This window comes from Salvelinus sp. IW2-2015, linkage group LG6.2, assembly GCF_002910315.2.
Source record: "Salvelinus sp. IW2-2015 linkage group LG6.2, ASM291031v2, whole genome shotgun sequence".
In the NCBI taxonomy this organism is placed as follows: Eukaryota; Metazoa; Chordata; class Actinopteri; order Salmoniformes; family Salmonidae; genus Salvelinus; species Salvelinus sp. IW2-2015.
The window spans coordinates 7080773-7093042 of record NC_036846.1 but is presented as its reverse complement, the minus strand read 5'-3'; the positions used below and the strand labels follow the sequence as shown (position 1 = coordinate 7093042).

General features: G+C 43.1%; 1 protein-coding gene across 1 annotated transcript; it reads left to right on the top strand.

Moving 5' to 3' along the window:
- Positions 1-3473: 3473 nt before the first annotated feature.
- LOC111965551 (uncharacterized) lies at positions 3474-5005 on the top strand. Its single transcript, XM_023989710.2, has 4 exons — positions 3474-3879; positions 4092-4155; positions 4335-4417; positions 4587-5005. The coding sequence occupies exons 1-4, from the start codon at positions 3616-3618 to the stop codon at positions 4884-4886; spliced, it is 711 nt and encodes a 236-aa protein (XP_023845478.1). The 5' UTR covers positions 3474-3615; the 3' UTR covers positions 4887-5005.
- The last annotated feature ends 7265 nt before the right edge of the window (positions 5006-12270 follow it).

Here is a 12270-nt window from a genome sequence, read left to right as displayed (position 1 = left end):
GTAGGTATCTCAGACAGGGAGGACTGAGTCCTAAGAGGGTTTAATAAATAAGCATCAACCAGAGGGTCTTGCGACGGGTATACAGAGATGACCAGTTTACAGAGGAGTATAGAGTGCAGTGATGTGTCCTATATGGAGCATTGGTGGCAAATCTGATGGCTGAATGGTAAAGAACGTCTAGACGCTCCGAGAGCACCCTTACCTGCCGATCTATAAATTATGTCTCTGTAATCTAGCATGGGTAGGATGGTCATCTGAATCAGGGTTAGTTTGGRAGCTTGGGTGAAAGAGAAGCGATTTCGATAGTGGAAACCAAGTCTAGATTTAACTTTAGCCTACAGCTTTGATATGTGCTGAGAGAGGGACAGTGCACCGTCTAGCCACACTAGCCATACCGTCTAGCCACGCCGTCTAGCTTTTGCGAGGGGGGTTCTACTAAACTAACATTTGGAATTGTTTTTAAATGACCATACCGTGTGTCATTTAGCGATTTGATTTGGAATTTTAGGACACCTGTAGGTATAAAATAAAATATATAAAAAWTTTAATTGAATAACACGTTAATTAATGGCAAAACAGCAAGTAAAAAAATTGTAATCATAAGGAATAAGGTTTTGAAGTGTCTCTTATATCAAGGGGAGACACTATATATACAACAGTATATGGACACCCCTTCAAATGAGTGGATTCGGCTATTTCAGCCACACCCATTGCTGACAGGTGTATAAAATCGAGCACACAGCCATGTAATCTCCATACACAAACATTGGCAGTAGAATGGCCTTACTGAAGAGCTCAGTGACTTTCAATATGGCACCGTCATAGGATGCCACCTTTCCAACAAGTTAGTTCATTACATTTTTTGCCCTGCTAGAGCTGCCCTCGTCAACTGTAAGTGCTGTTATTGTGAAGTGTAAACACCTAGGAGCAACAACGGCTTGTCCGCAAAGTGGTAGGCCACACAAGAGCACAGAACGGGACCGGCGAGTGCTGAAGCACATAGGTTCATGAAATGGGTTTCCATGGCCGAGCAGCCGCACAAAGCCTAAGATCACCATGRGCAATGCCAAGCGTCAGGCTTGGCAGTCCGACAGACAAATCTGGGTTTGATGAATGCCAGAAGAACGCTACCTGCCTCAATGCATGGTGCCAACTGTAATGTTTGGTGGAGGAGGAATAATGGTCTGGGGCTGTTTTTCATGGTTTGGGCTAGGCCCCTTAGTTCCAGTGCAGGGAAATCTTAATGCTGCTGTATACAATGATATTCTAGACAATTCTGTGCTTCCAACTTTGTGACAACAGTTTGGGGAAGGCCCTTTCCTGTTTCAACATGACAATGCCCCCGTACACAAAGCGAAGTCCAAACAGAAATGGTTTGTCGAGATCGGTGTGAAAGAACTTGGGCTAGGCCCCTTAGTCAGGGTTCTGTGGCTTGCACAGAGCCCTGACCTCAACCCCATCGAACACCTTTGGGATGAATTGGAACATCGACTGCGAGCCAGGCCTATTCGCCCAACATCAGCGCCCAACCTCACTAATGCTCTTGTGGCTGAATGGAAGCAAGTCCCGGCAGCAATGTTCCAACATCTAGTGGAAACCATTCCCAGAAGAGTGGAGGCTGTTGTAGCAGCAAAGGGGGGACCAACTCCATATTAATGCATAACACTTTGTAATGAGATGTTTGACGAGCAGGTGTCCACATAATTTTGGTAATATAAATATATAGGAAGGACATTTTTTCAAAATGCCCCAAACATGCTCAATCCGTGACATGTCTGGTGAGTATGCAGGCCATGGAGGAATTGGGACCTTTTCAGCTTCCAGGAGTTGTGTACATTTCCTTGTGACATGCATTATCGTGCTGAAACATGAGGTGGTGGCGGCGGATGAATGGCACGACATTGGGCCTCAGGATCTCATCCCTGTATCTCTGTGCATTCAAATTGCCATTGATAAAATGCAATTGTGTTTGTTGTTTGTAGCTTAAGCCTGTCCATACCATAACCCCACCGCCACCATGGGGCACTCTGTTCACAACGTTGACATCAGCAAACCGCTCGCCCACACAATGCCATCTGCCTGGTACAGTTGCCAGTGGCCATTGAAGGTGAACTTTTGCCAACTGAAGTAGATTATGACGCCGAACTGTAGTCAGGTCAAGACCCTGGTGAGGATGACGAGCACGCAGATGAGCTTCCCTGAGACGGTTTCTGACAGTTTGTGCAGAAATGTTTCGATTGAGCAATCCCAGTTTCATCAGCTGTCCGGGTGGCTGATCTCAGACTATTCCTCAGATGAAGAAGCTGGATGTAGAGGTCCTGGGCTGGAGTGGTTACATGTGGTCTGCGATTGTAAGGCTGGTTGGTCGTACTGCCAAATTCTCTAAAACGATGGTAGAGATATTAACATTCAATTCTCTGGCAACAGCTCTGGTAGACATTCTTGCAGTCAGCATGACAATTGCACGCTCCCTCAACCTGAGACATCTGTGGCATTGTGTTGTGTGACAAAACTGCACATTTTAGACTGGCTATTTATTGTCCCCTGCACAAGGTGCACCTGTGCAACAAGGATGTAAACACATTTGTGCACAAAATTTGACATAAATAAGCTTTTTGTGCATATAAAAAATTTCGGAGATATTTTATTTCAGCTCATGAAACACGGGACCAACACTTTCCATGTTGTGTTTATATTTTAGTTCAGTGTAGTTTGTAGCCCAAACGGTTCAGACGCTACAGACAGAAGTTGGCACATCAGGGGTACCGACAAGTCCCGTGGGGCTTGTGGGGGTAGTAGAGCAAAATGGAGAACATCATCTTGTTCGTGAGAGTCTCATCTTTCCATAGAATTATATTAGTTTTGTAGGCCAAACCGGTCAGATGCTACATACTTTTTAGTGAAAAGACCGATTTTCGTGATGTCTCCTAGTCTGAKAAGCAGTGCTGTAGCTCTGCCACTTCCCACCACAGATGTGGAAGGCCGACATAGGCGGCTGCGGTGGATTGAGATGCAGCCCATGCAAAACAACAGATAGCACGGGTGCCACAATCGACTCTGAAGGTTTAACTCAGTAGTAATGCCATTAGTCAACGAGTCAGATTTTGAATCCAAACAAGTCAGATGCCTATAAAAGGCTCGTAGATTAATTGTCTCTTTCTATTTTGCTCCTGACTGGTGAGATATACTCTCTCTCTTTCTGTCTCCCTCCTCCCCAGGGACTCTTGGGGCATGGCCTTTCAGGCTATGCTTTCTCTCTCCCTCTGATCATGTCTAGAATAATACATTGTAATGCTTGTTAAAGCTTTGTAAATTAAGCCTTAAGCCTTGCAGCGTTCATTGGACAAAGTTAGCTATATAATACTTGCGTTTTGCTTAAATCCTAAACACACACACACACACACACACACACACACACACACACACACACACATACACACAGGCGCACACAGGCCCCTCCCACACAGGAAATAACTCAATAACTTTCCTTTTGCTTTCGTTTTTTAAGACTGCTTGCAGTAGTTGCTCTTGCTTCTTTATGTTAATCTTTTCTCTGTCAAATTGCTGTGTGAAGTGTTAAAGTGGGTGTTGGATTAGATACTTGACTCTGTCAAAATGGACAGTGTTCTGCCGGAGTTGACTTGTCTCGTCTGCTATGAGATACTAAATGATCCCCACCAGTTCCCATGTGGACACAGCTACTGCCTGCCCTGCATCCAGAGCATGAGGTGCCACAACAATTACAGCTGTCCTGAATGTCGAAGAGAATTCACAGACAACAGTGATATCGTCAGAAACTATAGGCTGGCTAACATTGCCAACACATTCCGCAAACATCAACAGAGGACTGAGGGTAATACTGTTACAGGGGCCTCTGAGGTGAGTCCGGGTCTGAGGTGACACCAAACCTTTGGTTGCTCTTTCTTTATATATGGGACTCAAGAATATCTGGTGTGATGTGACTAGTTACCATGACAGAGAGAGTTGCCTTCAAAGTCAGGTTTATTTTATTTGTATGAAATTCCAATGAATGATTTTTAAATGTTGGTATCCAACAGTAGTTTACTGAACTTCTCCCTCTTTCCTATCAGACGTCTGGTGGATATGTGAGCTGGTTACAGCTGATGATCATACTCCTAACAGTTATTGCTCTCTGTGAGTACACAATAACCAATACCAAAGATATGATAGTTTCCAATACACCCCACAGCGAAGAATAGTATTTAAACAGTTGGAGGAAATATACAAATGGATAGATAGATCAATTATAATGTAGATGTATGAGCACATTACTTACTGTGCTCTTCAAACTGTTCTTCTTACTTATTCCCCAGTAAAAGTGTACTCCCTTTGGAAGATCGCAGACGAAGATTATCGGACACAGCTGGAAATCTACCCTTCAGACCTCCCGAACCAGGTTTGGCCCCATCTACAACCATACCACATTCAGTCCAGAGCAGTGTTATAAAACACCTTTTCTGTTGTTGTGTTACACTGTGTGTGTTGGGTTCAGAGAGAACGAAAATAACAAAAGAATGGAAGTATGTCTCGGTTGTTCCATAATCCTACCTTTGTTTCTCTTCAAGGTTACCCAGCATGATGGTCTCTTTCTGCCTAGAGTGATCTGGACACTAGTGTCTCTACTATCTCTGCTCCTCCAGATCATTTGGCTCCCCCTATGGGTGTTGTGGTGGTTTGCCTCCACACTATTGTGCCTGATATTTTTGTGTGTGGAGTTTATCATGTCTTGCCTCTTACAGGTTATTGCTTGGTTATGCAATGTTACATATTTTACATTCAACGTCCTTGTGTATGTCTGTGGTATTGTTTCCATTCTGAATTTGATTGCTGACACCAGGCATGGTAGGGAGGGTAGGCCTACGTAAAGTATCCTAACATGAAAAGCAGCCTACAGAATGCTTTAATCCAGCGATTACTACTGACCCAAATTTGGGTCACGGAAGATATGGAAAGGTCATGTGTAAATAAATAAATATATACAGTACCAGTCAAAAGTTTGGACACACCTACTCATTCAAGGGTTTTTCTTTATTTTTTACTATTTTCTACATTGTAGAATAATAGTGAAGACATCAAAACTATGAAATAACACATGTAGTGTAGTAACCAAAAAAGTGTTAAACAATTCAAAATGTATTTTACATTTGAGATTCTTCAAAGTAGCCACCCTTTGTGTTTATGACAGCTTTGCACACTCTTGGCATTCTCTCAACCAGCTTCATAAGGTAGTCATCTGGAATGCATTTCAATTAACAGGTGTGTCTTGTTCAAAGTTAATTTGTGGAATTTCTTTCCTTCTTAATGCGTTTGAGCCAATCAGTTGTGTTGTGACAAGGTCGGGGTGGTACACAGAAGATAGCCCTATTTGGTAAAAGACCAAATTATGGTAAGAACAGCTCAAATAAGCAAAGAGAAACGATCGTCCGTCATTACTTTAAGACATTAAGGTCAGTCAATATGGAACATTTCAAGAACTTTCCATGTTTCTTTAAGTGCAGTCGCAAAAACCATCAAGCGCTATGATGAAACTGGCTCTCATGAGGACCACCACAGGAAAGGAAGACACCGAGTTACCTCTGCTGCAGAGGATAAGTTCATTAGAGTTAACTGCACCTCAGATTGCAGTCCAAATAAATGCTTRACAGAGTTCAAGTAACAGATACATCTCAACATCAACTGTTCAGAGGAGACTGCGTGAATCAGGCCTTCATGGTCAAATTGCTGTAAAGAAACCACTACTAAAGAACACCAAAAAGAAGAAGAGACTTGCTTGGGCCAAGAAACATGAGCAATGGACATTAGACCAGTGGAAATCTGTCCTTTGGTCTGATGAGTCCAAATTTGAGATTTTTGGTTCCAACCGCCATGTCTTTGTGAGACATAGAGTAGGTGAACAGATGATCTCCGCATGTGTGGTTCCCACCATGAAGCATGGAGGAYAAGGTGTGATGGTGTGGGGGTGCTTGCTGGTGACACTGTCTGCGATTTATTGAGAATTCAAGGCACACTTAACCAGATTGGTTACCACAGCATTCTGCAGCGATACGCCATCCCATCTGGTTGCGCTTAGTGGGACTATCATTTGTTTTTCAACAGGACAATGACCCAAAACACACCTCCAGGTTGTGTAAGGGCTATTTGACCAAGAAGGAGAGTGATGGAGTGTTGCATCAGATGACCTGCCTTCCACAATCACCCGACCTCAACCCAATTGAGATGGTTTGGGATGAGTTGGACCGCAGACTGAAGGAAAAGCAGTCAACAAGTGCTCAGCATATGTGGGAACTCCTTCAAGACTGTTGGAAAAGCATTCCTCATGAAGCTGGTTGAGAGAATYCCAAGAGTGTGCAAAGCTGTCATAAACACAAATGGTGGCTACTATGAAGAATCTCAAATATAAAATATATCTTGAACACTTTTTTGGATACTACATGATTCCAAATGTGTTATTTCATAGTTTTGATGTCTTCACTATTATTCTACAATGTAGAAAATAGTAAAAATAAAGAAAAAACCTTGAATGAGTAGGTGTGTCCAAACTTTTGACTGGTACMGTACATATATATTATATATGTATACTGTATTTATTTCCACATTTTGTTACGTTACAGCCTAATTCTAATATGGATTAAATATAAAATGTCCTCATCAATGTACACAAAATACATCATAATAACAAATTTATAATAACATTTAAAAAACTGAAATACCTTATTTACTTAAGTATTCAGACCGTTTACTATGAGATTCGAAATTGAGCTCAGGTGCATCCTGTTTCCATTGATCATRCTTGAGATGTTTCTATGACTTGGTTTGAGTCCACCTGTGGTAAATTAATTTGATTGGACATGGTTTGGAAAGGCACACACCTGTCTATGTAAGGTGACAGTGCATGCAGCTGACAGCGCATGTTAGCGCAAAAACCAAGCCATGAGGTCAAAGGAATTGTCCGTAGAGCTCCGAGACAGGATTGTGTCAAGGCACAGATCTGGGGAAGGGTACCAAAAAATGTCGGCAGCATTGAAGGTCCCCAAGAACACAGTGGCCTCCATCATTCTTAAATGGAAGAAGTTTGGAACCACCAAGACTCTTCCTAGAGCTGGCCGCTCGGCCAAACTGATCAATCGGGGAGAAGGACCTAGGTCAGGGAGGTGACTAAGAACCTGATGGTCACTCTAACAGAGCTCCAGAGTTCCTCTGTGGAGATGGGAGAACCTTCCAAAAGGACAACCATCTCTGCAGCACTACACCAATCAGGCCTTTTTGMTAGAGTGGCCAGACAGAAGCCACTCCTCAGTAAAAGGCACATGACAGCCCGCTTGGAGTTTGCCAAAAGGCACCTACAGGACTCTGACCATGAGAAACAACATTCTCTGGTCTGATGAAACCAAGATCGAACTCACTGGCCTGAACGCCAAGCGTCACATCTGGAGGAAACCTGGCACCATGCCTACGGTGAAGCATGGTGTTGGCAGCATCATGCTGTGAGGAAGGGACTGGGAGACTAGTCAGGATCGAGGGAAAGATGAACGGAGCAAAGTACAGAGAGATCCTTGATGAAAACCTGCTCTAGAGCTCTCAGGACCTCAGACTGGGACGAAGGTTCACCTTCCAACAGGACAACAACTTTAAGCACAAAGCCAAGATAACACAGGATTGGCTTCAGGACAAGTCTCTGAATATCCTTGAGTGGTCCAGCCAGAGCCCGGACTCGATGGAACATCTCTAGAGAGACCTGAAAATAGCMTTGCAGTAATGCTTACCATCCAACCTGACAGAGCTTGAGAGAATCTGTAGAAGAAGAATGGGAGAACTTCCCAAATATAGGTGTGCCAAGCTTGTTTTTTAAAATATTAATTGGCAAAGATTTCGAAAAACCTGTTTTTGCTTTGTCATTATGGAGTATTGTGTGTAGATTGATGAAGAAAACCCCCCAATTTAATCAATTTTAGAATAAGGCTGTAACATAATGTGGAAAAAGTCAAGGGTTCTGAATAAACTCAGCAAAAAAAGAAACGTCCCTTTTTCAGTACCCTGTCTTTCAAAGATAATTAGTAAAAATCCAAATAACATCACAGATCTTCATTGTTAATTAAGGGTTTAAACACTGTTTCCCATGCTTGTTCAATGATCCATAAACAATTAATGAACATGCACCTGTGGAACGGTCGTTAAGACACTAACAGCTTACAGACGGTAGGCAATTAAGGTCACAGTTATGAAAACTTAGGACACTAAAGAGGCCTTTCTACTGACTCTGAAAAACACCAAAAGAAAGATGCCCAGGGTCCCTGCTCATCTGCGTGAACGTGCCTTAGGCATGCTGCAAGGAGGCATGAGGACTGCAGATATGGCCAGGGCAATAAATTGCAATGTCCGTCTGTGAGACGCCTAAGACAGCGCTACAGGAGACAGGACGAACAGCTGATCGTTCTCACAGTGATAGACCACATGTAACAACACCTGACAGGATCGCGGACAGCCGAACACACACCTGCTGTTTTTCAACCACTCCACAAATTTCTTGTTAACTTCTTTTGGATAGGGGGCAGTATTTTCACGTCGGATGAAAAGCGTGCCCAGAGTAAACTGCCTGCTACTCAGGCCCAGAAGCTAGGATATGCATATTATTAGTAGATTTGAATAGAAAACACGCTAAAGTTTCTAAAACTATTTGAATGATGTCTGTGAGTATAACAGAACTCATATGGCAGGCGAAAAGCTGAGAAAAATCCAACCAGGAAGTGGGAAATCTGAGGTTTGTAGTTTTTCAAGTGATTGCCTTATCCCAGTGTAAATGGGGTCAGATTGCACTTCCTAAGGCTTCCACTAGATGTCAATAGTCTTTAGAAAGTTGTTTCAGGCTCCTATTGTGAAAGGGGAGAGAATAAGACCATCCAGAGTTAGTGGCTCAGCTGAAAGCCATGAGTTGTTTATCGAGCGTGGCCGTGAGCGCGAGCTCCGTTCCCTTTCCTTCTAATGACAACGGAATTGTCCGGTTGGAATATTATTGAAGATTTATGATAAAAACATCCTAAAGATTGATTATATACATCGTTTGATGTTTCTACGAACATTAATGGAACTTTTTTGACTTTTCGTCTGGACTTAGTGCCCGCGCTTTGTGCATTTGGATTAGTGAACTAAACGCGCAAACAAAAAGGAGATATTTGGACATAAAGATGATTTTATTTTAAGATGATTTATCGAAAACAAACATTATTGTGGAACTGGGATTCCTGTGAGTGCATTCCGATGAAATCATCAAAGGTAAGGGAATATTATAAAGCTATTTCGGACTTTTGTTGACTCCACAACTTGGCGGGTATCTGTATGGCTTGTTTTTGTGGCTGAGCGCTGTACTCAGATTATCGCATGGTGTGCTTTCGCCGTAAAGCGTTTTTGAAATCTGACACAGCGGTTGCATTAAGGAGAAGTTTATCTTTAATCCTATGTATAACACTTGTATCTTTCAATCAAAGTTTACTCTGGGCACGCTTTTCATCCGGATGTGAAAATACTGCCCCCTATCCCAAAGAAGTTAACAAACTAGAGTTTTGGCAAGTCGGTTAGGACATCTACTTTGTGCAAGTCATTTTCCCAACAATTGTTTACAGACAGATTTATTCACTTGTAATTCACTGTGTCACAATTCCAGTGGGTCAGAAGTTTACATACACTAAGTTCCAGAAAAGGATGTCATGGATTTAGAAGCTTCTGATAGGCTAATTGACACTCATTTGAGTCAATTGGAGGTGTACCTGTGGATGTATTTCAAGGCCTACCTTCAAACTCAGTGCCTCTTGCTTGGACATCATGGGAAATAGTTATAGTTATATAGTTATAGCTATTTATGAAATTGGTTTGCCAGCTCCAGGTAGCCCAGCTAGCACAATGGATCTGGGGCCGTTTCCAGCTGAGAGTCGGGCACTGCCATGTGGCCCGAGTCTGGGCCGCCTTCGGCATTATTAGTTATGGCTAGGATGCCGAGGATTGAAGCTCGGGCCGATTCCGGGGTGAGTTATCTAGCCCAAATGTATTACTTGGGGCTCGGGCCGATTGTGGCTACTCTCTGGCAGATGATTACACTGGCTGCTTTATATTTATTTTTCCATATTTTCTCATTGTTTCTGTTGAGAAAAAAATAAAATTTTAATTTAATTAAATTTTTAAGAGTCCTGTTTAAGTAATATTTGAGTATTTTGATACTTTGTGCAAGGCAATTGATAAGCATTGAAAACTTTGTGGATGGGGCTGTCACGCCCTGACCATAGTTTGCTTTGTATGTTTCTATGTTTTGTTTGGTCAGGGTGTGATGTGAGTGGGCATTCTATGTTGTATGTCTAGTTTGTCTGTTTCTATGTGTTTGGCCTGATATGGATCTCAATCAGAGGCAGGTGTCAGTCGTTGTCTCTGATTGGGAGCCATATTTAGGTAGCCTGTTTGTCATTGTGGGTTGTGGGAAATGTTCCTGTGTCTGTGTCTAACCATACGGGACTGTTTCGTTTTCATTCGTTTCACTTTGTTGTTTTGTTCAGTGTTCTATTTGCTTTATTAAAATATGGAAACTTACCACGCTGCGCATTGGTCCTCCGATCCTTCCTACTACTCCTCCTCAGAAGAGGAGGAAGATGAGCGTTACAGGGGCCTCCTGAGTGGCGCAGCGGTCTAAGACACTGCATCCCAGTGCAAACTGCGTTGCTACAGACGCTGGCTCGATACCCGTGCCGGCTGCGACCGAGAGACCCATGAGGCGACACACAATTGGCCCAGCATCYCCCTGGTTAGGGGAGGGTTTGGCAGGCCGGGATGTCCTTGTCTCATCGCGCTGTAGCGACTCCTGTGGCAGGCCGTGCGCATGRACACTGACATGGTCACCAGGTGTACAGTGTTTCCCCCGACACATTGGTGCGGCTGGCTTCCGGGTTAAGCGTGCATTGTGTCAAGAAGCAGTGCGGCTTGGCAGGGTTGTGTTTCGGACAACGCAAGGCTCTTGACCTTCACCTCTCCAGAGGCCATATGGGAGTTGCAGCGATGGGACAAGACAATTGTTTGGATATGACGAAAAGGGGGTAAAAAATAWATAAATACAATTATGTAAACAATGTGTTGATGGGTATAATTTGTATGTATAAAATGTATAATAGTAATATTTAAAATGACTAAATTGGGTAATTTTGAATACATTTATTTAAAATTGCATCAGGCCGCTTCTGGGGTGATGCCGGCATCTTACCAGAAAAATCGGCTCTAGTGCGGCCAAAGTCGTTTTTCCCATTATTTCTTGATGTGCATCAGTTCTAGCATATTAATGTATTTTACGGCAAAATAGTTGGAAATTGGTTTCTGCATAATAACAATCTAAATAGCCTACCCTGGTAAAAAGTTGTCATGACGTGTCCTCGCCTCTCGCTCACCTGACTCAGTCAAAAGCTGTAGCGCTCTCTCAACACACACACACACACACACACACACACACACACACACACACACACACACACACACACACACACACACCACACACACACACACAACACACACACACCCCTCTCCGTCCCTACCCAATACTCACTCACTCAGCAACAGCCTGACTCACTGCCTGACAGTCAGCAGCAGGTCACAGTGAAATATATATTTTTTTACGAGAAATGCCAAGGAGGCCCCGGTGCTACTTAGAAATAGCCCAAAAACCTGCAACACGTGACCAATACAAAGTAGCCCAATTTCCCTAGAAAACACATGGCAACACTGGGGGCATGGACTCTACAAGGTGTCAAAAGCGTTCCACAGGAATGCTGGCCCATGTTGACTCCAATGCTTCCCACAGTTGTGTCAAGTTGGCTTGATGTCCTTTGGGTGTTGGACCATTCTTGATACACATGGGAAAAAGTTGAGCGTGAAAAACCCAGCAGCGTTGCAGTTCTTGACACAAACRGGTGCGCCTGGCACCTGCTAGCATACCCTGTTCAAAGGCACTTAAATATTTTGTGTTGCCTATTCACCCTCTGAATGGCACACATACACAATCCACGTCTTGATTATCTCAAGGATGAAATGCTCTTCTTTAACCTGTCTCCTCCCCTTCATCTAAACTGATTGAAGTGGATTTAACAAGTGACATCAATAAGGGATCATAGCTTGCCATAGAAAGAGCCAGTGTCCTTAATGTTTTGTACACTCAGTGTACTTCATGGTGTGTAGCCTAACATGCACAATGTTGTGCCAAATTTTGATTTAGTGCATTATTAT

What these genes read in the sequence shown, in the direction of transcription:
- LOC111965551 (XM_023989710.2), top strand. Translation starts at nt 3,616, where the DNA reads ATGGACAGTGTTCTGCCGGAGTTGACTTGTCTCGTCTGCTATGAGATA. An exon ending in CTGTTACAGGGGCCTCTGAG is followed by an intron (nt 3,880 to 4,091) that starts GTGAGTCCGGGT and finishes CTTTCCTATCAG; the next exon opens with ACGTCTGGTGGATATGTGAG. An exon ending in CCTAACAGTTATTGCTCTCT is followed by an intron (nt 4,156 to 4,334) that starts GTGAGTACACAA and finishes CTTATTCCCCAG; the next exon opens with TAAAAGTGTACTCCCTTTGG.